We start from the raw sequence: 13,260 nt of genomic DNA on the forward strand, positions 1-13,260 counted from the left end.
GAGGCAGCAGACACAGGGTCTGGTCCCGCCTTGGGACTGGATGAACTAGCTGCAAACACGTCCATACCTCCTGGCTCAGTGGGTGACAGTCGGGAAGCTGCCAACTTGGCCACTGCAGGGCCAACTTCCCCCATCTCCTCACTGTGCTAAGTAGTTAGTAGAAGGCTGCTTGCACCTCCCATTCCCATCTTCTCCAGAAGGTGAAGTCTGCACAGCTGGCTTCAAACAAGCGATATTAAGCAGATACACATTTGGGGTTTATAATGAATGGGTGTCGCCTATTTCAGGGACAAACATACAAAACCAAATGTTTGGTTTTTTTTTTTCCAGATTTGTTTCCTAACTCCCAGGGTGTATACTAACCCTGTTTGTCTTATTTAATTTATTGAAAACGATGCTTTTCATCCCCGTTGACAAAGTGTACTGTGTTGAGTCACGGTAGGGTGATGGACACACAAATATGCTCCCTGGGACTTGAGGAAGTACTGTATTGTGCTTTCTGGGGGTGGAGGTGGGGATAGGGTAAGGGTGGGGGCGGGGGGAAAAGCTCAAATTCAATTGATCCAAGGAACCCAGAGGAGGAGAAACAACCCCCAGAAACTCCATGAGTCTTTTCTCTTGGTCTGCAGACGTTCAAAGGGGGACGTCAGGCGGGGTCTCTGCCTACACTGCCATCCACTCTTGGCTGGACGGCTGACTCCAACCCTTTCCTGCAGGACATGAAGGGCCAGCGCGTTTCTCTCTGCCTCCTGGGCTCAGTGCTCCTCCTGTGCTCTCTGCATGCCCGAGGGCTCAGGAGATGTCTGATTTCCGTGGACACGCACCATATAAAAAACAGCTTTCAAGAAATCAAAAGAGTCATCGTGAGTATGGGTTCAGGGGCGAAGGTATAGGCAAAGGGTTGCGGCAAGGGGTCTTAGCATGAAAAGCAAGTTCCTGCTTATCTTCTGTGCCAGGAGACCCATCAAACAGTCATTGCTTTTGTCTGTTCTTATGTTTCCCTCCACAGCAAGCTAAGGACACCTTCCAAAATGTCACTATTCTGTCCGCGTCAGAGACCCTGCGCAGCGTTACGGTACTGGCCTGTCTCTGCCTCTTCATGGGTTGAGAAATCCCCACCCCACCCCCTTCTCCTTCCGAATCTCTAGTGTGCCCTGGATGCTCTGGCTTCTCATTTGCCAGCTGATGTGTTTGGGGCACACTAGTGTCCTAGCGATGTCAACCCCCTGGGGAGGGGAGAAAGAGGTACCACCTACCTACAGAGGGACTAGGTGGGTGATTCTGGGTCTCATGGAGGAACTGAGGAAAGGAATGGCGACTTCAAAGCAGGGTATGTTGTGGGTTGGTGGGAAAAGGAAGACGTGATTTTGGAAGCATGGGAGAATGGGCGTAAGATCAGGTTCTGTGTGTCAAGGACCAAGAAGTGGCAGCCTTGTGGAGTGGGGGACATGTGGGTGTGTGGTGGGGGTGTAGGGGGAAGGATGGGATGGAGTCCTTGTACCAAGGACCTGGGGAACCAGGCTGAGCCGTGATCATATAAGAGAGGCAGTGAGAGTCACTGGAGGGTTTTGAGCTAAGAGGTGCTAAGCCCACAAAATGTTTTAGCAAGGCAGTCTGGCAATGGTCTTTGTAGTGGACAATTTGAGGTAGGAAAGCCAGTGGGGGCATCAGTCCAATTATCCAGATGCGAGGCAATGAGAGCAAGTGCATTATTAAAAAAATCACCTTGGTGACAAGGTGATAACTTGCTTTACAAAAGGAGCACTTTAAAAGCAAGCTCCACCAGTGCTTATAAAAGTGACTGAGCCAAAGGTCTAACCGCAATGCATTACCTTCTCCTCCGGCCTCTCTGCCTGCATGGGAGAGACACCTCCTTGATTCTCCTGGGGCAGTGTTAGGCCTGATTTATTTGTGATGAATAGATATAGCCACTTACTTAATTACATCCCAGTCAACTGTATTGTAGACTCACAGGCTATCGCAGCTGAAGGGACCTGGAAGACCATCTGTCCCAACCTATCATTTTCAAGTGAAGAAACCAAGACCCTGGGAAGGAAAATGACTAGTTAGTGGCTGAGCCGGGAAATGACCCCCAAGTCTCCTGCCTTCGAGGTTGTTTTCCTGCTCAGGGTCTAGAAATAGCTAGCGGATAAGTAAGGAAGTGGGTCAGTGAGGATTCAAGTCTTTATCACAATGCCTTCTTGTGCTTTCCTTCGTTCTTTCCTGCTTTCCAACTACTTATTCTACTGTATTCTTTTTTTTCTAGTAGCACAGTGCCTGAAAAAGCAGAGGTGTGTACGTTTTGCTCCCTTTGGCTAAGGGAACCAGCAGAACGGGAGAAAAAGGAGCATTTTTTGCTGCAAGTAGAGCTTGTTGTCTAAGAAATGCTTTGCTCCTTTACTACTAAGAAGATGAATGCCCTGTGGGAACTGTAGCCCCATCCCGGCAGCCAGAATTAACTCCCTGGGTCCCTGGGCTGGGTGCAAACTGCTTAGAATAAAAAATTCAGCCTAGCCAGCTACTCTGGGCTTGAGCTGTGCACTGAGACACAAGGGACCCTCTCTTAGTGAGATCTGCCTTCAGCAGACTGGGGACCTACACAGCTGATCTGATTTCAGTCTCCAGCCTTGCAAACCTCAGCACTATCCGAATGATCACTGCAGTACTAAAAGAACAAAGTGGAGGAGACCCAAACAGGGTGGCCCAGAGCAGGGTGGCCAGCGTGGTGAGCCATCTGAACACAGTGTCCTCACACTTGAGGGAATACGTGCCTAGCTCAATGCCTGGCATGCAATAGACACAATAAATACAGGATGATGGATGGAGGACATTACAGAGAGGCAGCCTTCAGCACACTATAAGGAAGGACTTTTTCAGGAAAGCTGCTTAGCCACGGGTCCTCTCAAAAAAAAGTTTCCTGGCAAGGTTTAAGCAGACCTTAGTGATGACATGTCGGGGGTGCTGTAGAGAGAATTCTGTAGAGAGCATTCTGTTCTGTGATTGGATTCTGGATCCCATCCCTGGTGAAGATATCTCCTGGCCACACAAAAAGAGGGGACAACTTGGAATGTCTCCTCCGTGCCTTAGCCATCAGTAGCTTTGATGTGGTCATAGGGCATGGACAGTCTAAGACGATGGTGATTTAAATCTTTTTTTTACAAAAAGCTTTCCGTTTCCACACTTCTTGCTGCCTCTACCCAAATAAGCTGTGTTGGTCCGTTAAGATAATAAGTGAAGAGGGCCTTTGGGAGTTTCTCTAACTTGTATCTGTAGCCCTTAGACAGATGCTGTGTGACCAAGAAACTTCTGGAATTCTACGTGGACAGAGTGTTCAAAGACCATGAGGAATCGAATCCCCAAATCTTGAGAAATCTCAGCAGCATTGCCAATTCTTTCCTCTACATGCAGAAGACTCTGCAGCGATGTGTGAGTCACCGCGTTGGGATGCTAAGCATCTGTTCCCCTCCCCCGGGGACAGCCCGGGTATCCAGGACCAATCGGCCTTCTGAAATAGTCCTAGCGTCAGAGGAAATTCCCTACCTCCTTTTCCACCGGAAGAACCCTCGAGAACCTATTCAGTGGTCACTCCTTCCCCAGAGCTTCTTGCCTGCCAGCACCTCACCAGACCCAGGTTTCCTCATAGATAATCCTCTGTGTGTGTGTGTGTGTGTGTGTGTGTGTGTGTGTGTGTGTGTGTGTGAGACTGCCTTATGTCAGTATTCTTTAAGTGATGGCCAGGGCTGAGGTGCAAGAGAGACATGCCAAGGATTCCAACCATATCATGAGCATACCCTAGTTTCTCCGGCTGTTTCTAGCGCTTTCGGGTTTCCATGCTGGTTAGTCTCTGAATAATATTCCTTGGTATAGCCTGTTTCCAAGGACTGCATATAAATTCTTTGTGATCTCTTACAAACAAACATCAGATACAAAAAACTAACAAACAGAAACCAAGAACAACTTAGACCAGGAGAAAGCCTGGGCTCTAATCCCATCCCTGCCAATGGTCTGCTGTGTGACTTTGCAGCAAGTTACTTCACCTCTCTGTTCCTCTGATTCTAGAACTGTGAGAAGGGATCCTGTGTTATATTATTAATTAATAATGATTCCTCATTATCTAATCAGCTTAATAAGATGAAGACTTTAAATCGATTCACTTAACCAATTATTTGAGTAGCTTACCCAAAAAATACTTTCTGAGTGCCTATTATGGTGAGTGCTGGGTTCAAGATGGACGTGGAGCCAGCTCTCCTGGTGCTTATGGTCTAGTGGGTTGTAAATCTGGAAAAAGTAAAAGCCCTGGCCAAACCCAAGCTACAAACAGACCTAATCCCCCTGGGCTGCCCTCACTGGGGAGGGAGAAGAATGTTACTTCTTCAACAGGAAGGTGGTGGTAATAGTGGGTGAGGGAGGAACAGTCCTCTGATGCTGTCTCCACTTCCTCATACAGGACCAGAAGCTGTGTCACTGCAGGGAGGAAGCCACCAATATAACCAGGGTCATCCACAACATCTATAATCAGGTAAGAAGCTGGGGAGAGGACTAGAAAGACGAGAGGAGAAGCCCGATGGTGAGCATAGCCTCCTCTCCACTCAAATTCATTCAATCACTCAACAAGTATTTATGGCAGGCCCTCCCAATGTTCTCTCTGCAGAGTGTGTGGGTCTTACTTCATTTGCTACATCCTCTGGGGTCCTTTTCCTTCCAGCCCCTACCCCCCATTTTATGATACTCTGGCATATCAGGCCTAAAGAGTATGCCAAGATTTGGTAGGAGGCTCATGATGTGCAGAGGGTGTAATTCTCCAGTGAATTGTAGGTGTTGTTCATGGAACACATTACCTACAACTCATCGCTGCATCCGTAACCTTCACCAGCACACTGTGCGGTGATGGGGAGCAGTGCTTCCAAACGGGCACAGGGTTGAATCCCTTGAAGAAGATTGTTGAAATGCGGATTCTGACTCAGTAGGTCCCAGGTGAGAGCTGAGATTCCTGAAAGCTTTGCTATTAGCAGTGTTATTCTATAGAGCATCTTCACAAAGGAGCAGAACTTCAAACCGGGTTCTTCCTCAGCACACGACAAGTATGAGCACATTTAGTCCTTACTGCTACGAGGTAGATGCCGCTATGTGCATTTTATAAATTAGCAAACGAGGCACACACAGGTTGAGGAACTTGACTGAGTTCATGCAGCTATTAAGGGGTGGGCTAGGATTTGACCCCATGCGGTCCGACTCTGCAGATCATGTTTTTGAACATCACCACTTCCCTCTAGCCTGCTGTGGAAGGACATGCAATAACACTCCGGAGACTTGGGTTCTAGCCCCAGCTCTGCAACTAGCCAGTGCATGATGTTGGACAGGACACTGACCCGTTGGGGCTTCGGTGCTTTACTATGTCAAATGGGGACAGCTTGCTGTCCCTACGACAGCAGGGCCGCCGGGATTAAGACTCTGGGAGAGCAGGATACTAAAGCGGGGATGGAATGAGGGGGTGGAACCCAGGGAGAAAAGAATGAAGAATTTTTATTTTGTTTTAAGGAGTTGTTGAGCTCTAACTGCTTGTTTATGGGAAGAGAATCCATTAGGGGGATAATTTTAAACCTGCAAGCTATGCAAATATATTTAATTAATAAAAAGGAAACCTTGTGGAGACCAGAACATGGAACAAATGATTTGGAAACTATTAAATGCTCTAGAAAAGCAGGTTCTGATGATGGTTTTCTGGTTTCAGCTGGAGGTCCAACCTGCTGCCATTAAATCTCTGGGAGAGCTTGACGTCTTTCTAGCCTGGATTGATAGGAATCATCAGGAAACTTCCACTGCTGGCGACAAGGAGCCTGTCTAGGAGTGTTCTAAGGGAGGAACCCCTCCTGAGGTTTCTTGTGGGAGACAAGCTGACTTTTAAGGAAGACCCCATTTTCATGCAAATGAGTGTCTTTTTGAAGAAACCTCTGCTGATTTGGTATTCTCTCCTCTGGGGCTAGGCATTGTGGGGGAAAAAACTGGATTTGAACAAATCTTATCCCGCAGCTGAAAATCCCACAGACTGGTCTCAGCTGATCCCACCTGAAAGCAGTTCAATAATCTATTGTTATACTTATAATGGAATATGTCTATCGAAAGGTCCTATCCATCATCCTGGAAGGAAAGGGTTGGCTCCCCCTAATTTATTTGGAAAGTACTTTATTCCATGTCTGTGATGTGAGCTGAGCAATATCCTGTAGTACATATTGTACTGGCTGATTTTTCTGAATAAACTCAATTCTTTGCTGATTAGTGTCTTCTAATTTGGGAGGGTCAGTCAAAGAATCATAATGGAGACTATTAAGAATGAAAGGGATCTTAAGGAACATAAACAGATGGGGAAACCAAGGCCTTGAGAGGAGTAAGAATTTACCAAGGGTTCAAAGCAAGTACATGCAGAAAAGGGTTTCTAATTGGGTCTCTAAATTCTCTGTCCAGCAGCCTTTCCTTCCCATAATGACCAAGAAGACAGAACGTTTAGGGTCTCTGACCACCCACCAGCTCCTTCTCAACATCACTCCATTGTCATTTGCTTCTCTTCCTCTGTGTGTCTTCTTTCTCTGTTTTCTCTCTGTCTCTGTCTCTCTCTGTCATTTCTTTCTTATGGCTCAGCCTAGATATCTCTTCCCTGACCCTAATCTTTCTTCCCTGGGTATAAGTGGCAGGAGACCCAAATGGGCACCAGTTCCTAGATGGACGCTCCTCAGAGGGTTTAGATCACAAATACGTATCTTTAATAATAACAGTAATAGCTGCCATATATTGGGCATCTGCCATGTGCTAGGTTATAAGCATTTATAAGTTATTATTATAAATAAACATATAAATATAAGCATTTATATGTTATTATTCTGGGTCAATATCTATAGTGTGACTGACTGGCCAAGCAACCTTTCTTTATTCCTAACTGAAGAAGAGATTTCACAGAGGATGTTTTAGTGAAGTCCAACAAACCTGGTTTCTAGCCCTGTGTGACTGAACAAATTACTTAATGACTCTGAGACTCAGTGTCCCCTTCCATAAAATGGAGCTATTGACAGCTGTCTTGAAGTGTTGCTGTGGGCATCAAGTGAGGTCAAGTGTCTTGAGTAAACCCAGCGGGGTGTGGTGTAAAGGGTGCCAATCCAGGAGCAAATTCTGGTTCCCTGGTTTCTCTTGCCAAGGATTGCCCAGAACAGGTCACTAAATTTCCTTGGTCCTTCATTAGTCCTGACTGCCATCCTGTCTACTGTTAATGATGCTATCAAAGCCAGAGCTGTCGTGATGGCCCTAGTATCTGCACTCCAACCCCAGCTCTGTTTCCCCTAGTGATGTCCTCTCTGCTCTCCTCACCCAGTCTCACTCTGACCCAGCCATATTGGCCTGCTTTGTGTTTCTCAAACATACCAGATGCATTCTCAGCTTAGAACCTTTGCACTTTGCATGTGCACACATGAATATACCCACACATGCATACAGACTGAGGCAAGACCAACCCCTCTCCATATCATATTTTAATTGGATTAATTGATATTAAGACACAGCAATGTTGTTTGTAGAGACTTTTCAAATCTTGAGATGGGCATCCATCCTAAGCTGGCTGGATGATGGTGTGACCAGCTTCATTAGACCATTTCTGACTTTTTGTGACTTTTTTGGAAGCCATACCTGCATGGCTTCCACCCTGACCTCCTTCAGGTCTTTATTCAAAAGGTATCCAATTTAAGCATAAAGACCTCTTTTCCACCTTCAGCATACCTTCTATCTCTTTCCTGCTTTCTTAGCACCTTATTTTGTTTAGTTGTCTGTTTCCCCACTAGAATCAAAGTTCTGTGAGAATGAGGATTTTTATTTGGTTTGTTCACTGCTTGGCACTGAGGAGGTGTTAAATTCATGTCTTTTGAATAAATGATCTGGATGAATTAAAAAAAAAAAACCAAACACCTATATAGTTGTAAGATATGTAATATGATACAATACACATTATATAAGACAATATTCCATTTAATCCTCACAACAACAATATAGAAATTCTAAGAATTAAATAAACTGAAAATGGCTCTCTCATTGAGTGTTAGCAGTACAGATAATGAAATGCTAAGGAGGAAATTGGGGCACAGAGAGGTTAAGTAACTTTCCTAAGATTGCACAGCATTAGGCAGCAGAGCCAAGCTTCCAATCTAGGCATTCTGGTTCCAGAATGAATAAGAATGTCAATAGCAATGTGTATGGGTGCAGCACTCAGTGTATGCCAGCCACTGAGGGGAGAACTCAACTTACATATTCCCTTTACTCATGATAATCCTTGAAGGTAAAGATGATTGTACATCCCTGTGACACAGATGAAAAATTCTGAGGCATAGACAATTTCAATAAAATATCTATCCTCACATAACTAGTTGTCAAATTGGGAATCAAACTCAGGGCGTTTTGCCTGAAAATCCGGGCCCTAACCATGACCCTCACATCTTACATGAGTGTTGGGATGCCCCAAAGAGAAGATGTTTTACTCTATACTGAGCCCTGCTTGCATTATTATACTTAATAGTAGCAGCAGTAGAGGAGGAGGGGGAGGGAGAAATATTGAGGGAGAAGAGCTCTTCCCCTCTGAACTCAGCCATCATTTTACCTAAAATTCTCCTGTGTAGCTTGCCTGCTTACCTGTTCACTTTACTTGTCTACATGTTCATTCTCCTTTCAGCCTTGAGCTATGTGTCCAGACTGTTTTGTAGCACACAGAGGCCCTAGCATAGGGTTGTAATTTGCTTTGATTTTCTTTTTCTCTCTTTTTTTTTTTTCCACAGAGCTGGGGCTAATCAAAACCTGCCAGGGAACCAAGTATAAATTTCTCTCCGAAGCCATCTCTTAGGGTTCTCTCTCAAGGCACCACTGAAAAATCTAGGATGCACCTTCAACTGCGAAGGCGTGAGGAGAGGAACCCGTACCACTTGCCAGGACCACTGGGCTTCTCATCCCCAGGTGATTGGTGAAGATGGCTGAGGCTCAGAGAGGTGGGGCAACTTGCCCAAGGCCACACAGCTAAAGGGTGACAGATCCAGAACACAACCCGGGGCAGGTATTCCTGGCTCCAGTGCTCTTTCCCTTTTCCTGTTTATACAAGTTTGTTCTGGCCAAACATATAAACTGGGGCCCAGGTTACTACCCTGAGTGCTAGCAATGCTGATAATTAAACCCACATGTAGATAATTAAACCCAAAGAGGCCTGAACTGACTAGCAATTAGCTGATGGAATTCACACCACAAATTTATGGGCCAATAGAGGGGAAAGAGTGGCGGCTGACTTCTGACTGTGTCACACAGCATTCCTGACCCTGACTGTCCCTAGCGGAGGGTTGTCCTGAGGGATGCACTATCCTTTCCCCGATTTCCAGAGCACACGGGCTGCCAGCCACACATGCTCAGGGCAGCTGTCTTCTAGAATCCTGGATTTGCCCAGAAGGTTGGCCCATTGGATAAAAGGATGGGCTGTGGGTGGAAATCCTGTTCCTGCATGACCTTGGGCAACTTGCTTAACCTAAATCTCAGTTTCCACGTTACTACAGTCTGCCTGTGTGAGCATCAGGACTCAACGAGGTGCAGTGCCTGGTATGAGCAGGTGCATGTTCAATGTTACCATTGACTTAAATGATTCTCAAACTTTTCAAATTTGATTTCCTATATAAACATTGCTGACTCGAGAGAAACTTCCTCCTACATTTGTTTTTTTTAACCAGCGAGTGAGACAAGGCAGAGGGTGGTAGCCCAGGTCAGGAAGGCTAGCTTGAGCTCTGCAGCTCTCTGCTGAGTCCCTGCTGAGGGCGTTTGCTGTCTCTGCGGTGGTAGCCCAGGTCAGGAAGGCTAGCTTGAGCTCTGCAGCTCTCTGCTGAGTCCCTGCTGAGGGCGTTTGCTGTCTCTGCATGGCCAGTCAGGCTCCACCAGCCTTCTCTGCTCTGCCTGCTCTTGGGTCCCTTCCTGTGGTCTCATCCTTCCTTTGCTGCAGCACTCATCACACTGAAGGACTCTTTGATGACTCTCCCCCGTCCTCACGTCCAGCACTGTCTCTGGCACATATTCTCTTTGATTTCCAGCAGGCAGCCATGACTGAATGCCTGAATGTGATGTGGCAGACAAATGGGTAATTAATTCCTAGAGGTGGATTCACAGCAGGGGATAGCCTATAACATTTGGCCAAGGATAGGGTGAGGATAAATTCTTCAAAAGGTGTCGTAAGTGCTAAAAATTCTAGAGAGAGGGGATGCTTGAAAGACACTCAGTTGGCCCAGCCTCACACCTTGGCCAAGGAACCATCGGTAAAGAGTTGAGTGTTGTAAAAGAGGCCTCTTCTGGGCAGACAAGAGGCTCAGTCTTGGCACTAGGGTCCCTGGATAGACAATCACGGGGCCTGAAAGAGAGGTGAGGACCAGCTTTCAATAACAGGAGATACAATTGACGTGGTGCTCCTCTGTTTGGGTGCCTCTGTATGGTCACTTTCTGAGACACTCTAAGAAGACTATGTGCCTCAATTTCTTTGTTTGGAAAATGAGGAGAAACATTGTCCCAGCCCTACAGCAGAAAGAAGCTCTCTCCATCCTCCCACCCTGATATGTGTTCCTTGAGACCCACAGTGGTTTTCCAGTTCTTGGCAAATTAGAGATATCTCAGGGTCCAATCCCTCTCTTTAGACTCTGAAGTCACAGTGTGCTGGTTTGAAAGGAAGTATGCCCCCTAAGAAAAGCCATGTTTTGATATAAATCCCATTTCTTAAAGGTAGAATAATCTCTATTCAATACTGTATGTTTGAAACTGTAATGAGATCATCTCCCTGGTTGATGTGATTTAGTTCAGAATGGTTGTTAAACTGGATTAGGGGATGACATGTCTCCACCCATTTGAGTGGGTCTTGATTAGTTTCTGAAGTCCTATAAAAGAGGAAACATATTGGAGATTCAGAGAGACTCAGAGAGAGAGCAGAGAATGCTGCAGCACCATGAAGCAGAGAGTCCACCAGCCAGTGACCTTTGGAAATGAAGAAGGAAAACGCCTCCCGGGGAGCTTCATGAAATAGGAGGCCAGGAGAGAAAGCTAGCAGATGACGCCGTACTCTCCTTGTGCCCTTCCAGCCGAGAGAGAAGCCCTGACTGTGTTCGCCACATGCCTTCTCACTTGAAAGAGAAACCCTGAACTTCATTGGCCTTCTTGAACCAAGGTATCTTTCCCTGGATGCCTTTGATTGGACATTTCTATAGACTTGTTTTAATTGGGACATTTTCTTGGCCTTAGAACTGTACACTAGCAACTCATTAAATTCCCCTTTTAAAAAGCCATTCCATTTCTGGTATATTGCATTGTGGCAGCTAGCAAACTAGAACACAGAGCTACTTGGTATATGGCTGCACTCGGTAAATAAATGCTTGTTGAATAAAGGTACGAATGAAGCATGGAGCTTTGTCTTTGTCTTTGAGAATTTCTCAGGCTTCTTCTTATCCTTCATTTGGAACCTTGACCTTTTATTCCATGTCTCTGGTTTCTAGCATAGCAATGAGTGACCTTTCCCTCTGTGTGGCCAGCCTGGCTCTGGTTTCAGTTTTGCCTTTGACTGTCACCTTATGGTCCTTAATTCCACATCCTGAAGCCTGAAGGTCAATACCTCCCACCCAGCTCCTGGGCTGGCAGGCCTCCGGGGCATCTTGCTAGTGTATGCCCTGCTCCCTGGGCAGGGCACATCCTTGATGGGGTCCAGGGTGCAGGCTAAGGGGACATGGTCTACTTTGTCAAGGTCACCAGCAGCAGTACCTTCTTGCTTGGGCAGGGCATTCTCCACATTTTCAGGCCAGCAGCCCCATGGGTGGGGAGAAAGAACTCAAGAAATGCCTAGGTCACTCCTCTTTCTCACTTCCTCAACACCTCCAAAACTGAGCCCAAGGGAAGACTGATGCAAGGATAGATGAGATTTCCCTGAGGCAGAGGCCTGACAACGCCCCTATGTGGTAACACCTGGGGCTGTCACACTGTGGCAATGGAATTATGTCCTCATGGCCAGAAATGGGTTCTCATGTGAAAGTTGTTGGTTATCAGAGCGCCTAGTCTCTCTGTAGGTAACGAGCCCATGAAAAACTGCTTTGAATTTAGTTAGGGAAGTACATCAATAAGCAAATCCGAGCTCCTCTGGGGTGTGTGAAGTTGATCTAGATTCTGAGTAGGTCACTGAAGGAGAACGGCGGTTGATTTCTTAGAAATGAGAAGTCTCAGAGTTCAACTTCCTCAGATTTACATTCACAGCTCATTGGAGTCTGACCCCCTTTCAACCTTCTTCAATACCCCACCCAACTCCCACAGGACACCATCTCTCAGGTACAGTTGCAGAAGTGCTCTCTGGTCTCAGGGATTTTGTTCAAGCTTTTTCTGCTATAGGGAGTAAGGGGTCCCTCTGCCCTGCCACAGTTCCTTCCATCCCCAAAGCTCACAGACCATTAGTCCTCCAAGGCCTTGCTTAAACCAGATTTTCTTCAAGATACCTTCACAGACACCTCCCCAGGCCCTCAGAAGGAACCTCATCCCCCACCCCACTCCTGCCCCCCAACGCACAGGAGGAACACAGACTCTGAATTTTTCTAGGAATGCCCCGATAACAATCTCCCATCATCCCCATAAATAGCCTCATTCTTTTCAGACCATGCATCACAGGTGGGAGGGATGGTCCCCATACCCAAGGACCTTTGTACCTGCCATTAGAACAAGAGTTCTTTAGTGTGCCATGGGCCAGTGAAGACTATGCAACCTACTCAGAATAACGTTTCTATAAGCAAAAAATATAAGACAAAGGAAACCAATTATATTAAAATGCAGTTATCAAAATATAAAAATGGCAAATACATGATACATAATAAATGTGCTTCTTTATTGATGCCTTAATTAACAATATCTAACAGTGACCCTATTCATGACATGTTAGAGGAGTGATTGTCACCAATACATTAGGATTTAAGGGATAATTATGGTTGCCAAATCATTATATACATATTCCTTTTTGCTTTCTGGTATATTGGAGTTGACCTAGGGAAATATCTGAAATCTTTGAATTGTAGTCCAGCTGCCTTGATCTCTAATAATGATTGTACAGCCTTCATCTTGTACCCCTGTGATTATAAAAACCTTATAATTAACCTTTGCTTGTACCCATTTATCCAGTTTTTCAACTTTAGAGCTCTGTGATCACTAAAGACAGGACCTAATGTTTATTAATGAAGGGTCTTGGGT

The 13,260-nt window shown here is 45.9% G+C and overlaps 1 protein-coding gene across 2 annotated transcripts; it reads left to right on the plus strand.

The window, feature by feature from the left end:
- The first annotated feature begins 719 nt into the window (after positions 1 to 719).
- Positions 720 to 6,264, plus strand: IL19 (interleukin 19). 2 transcript variants are annotated; one of them, XM_077155787.1, is made up of 5 exons: positions 720 to 863; positions 1,010 to 1,075; positions 3,274 to 3,438; positions 4,457 to 4,519; positions 5,732 to 6,264. In XM_077155787.1, the coding sequence occupies exons 1-5, from the start codon at positions 720 to 722 to the stop codon at positions 5,843 to 5,845; spliced, it is 552 nt and encodes a 183-aa protein (XP_077011902.1). In that variant the 3' UTR covers positions 5,846 to 6,264. The 2 variants fall into 2 exon arrangements, 1 of the variants encoding a protein (XP_077011902.1); XR_013173521.1 differs by lacking the exons at positions 720 to 863; positions 1,010 to 1,075; positions 3,274 to 3,438 and adding an exon at positions 3,555 to 3,631 and having other exon boundaries at positions 4,448 to 4,519; positions 5,732 to 5,769.
- The last annotated feature ends 6,996 nt before the right edge of the window (positions 6,265 to 13,260 follow it).

This window comes from Tamandua tetradactyla, chromosome 4, assembly GCF_023851605.1.
Source record: "Tamandua tetradactyla isolate mTamTet1 chromosome 4, mTamTet1.pri, whole genome shotgun sequence".
Lineage (NCBI taxonomy): Eukaryota > Metazoa > Chordata > Mammalia > Pilosa > Myrmecophagidae > Tamandua > Tamandua tetradactyla.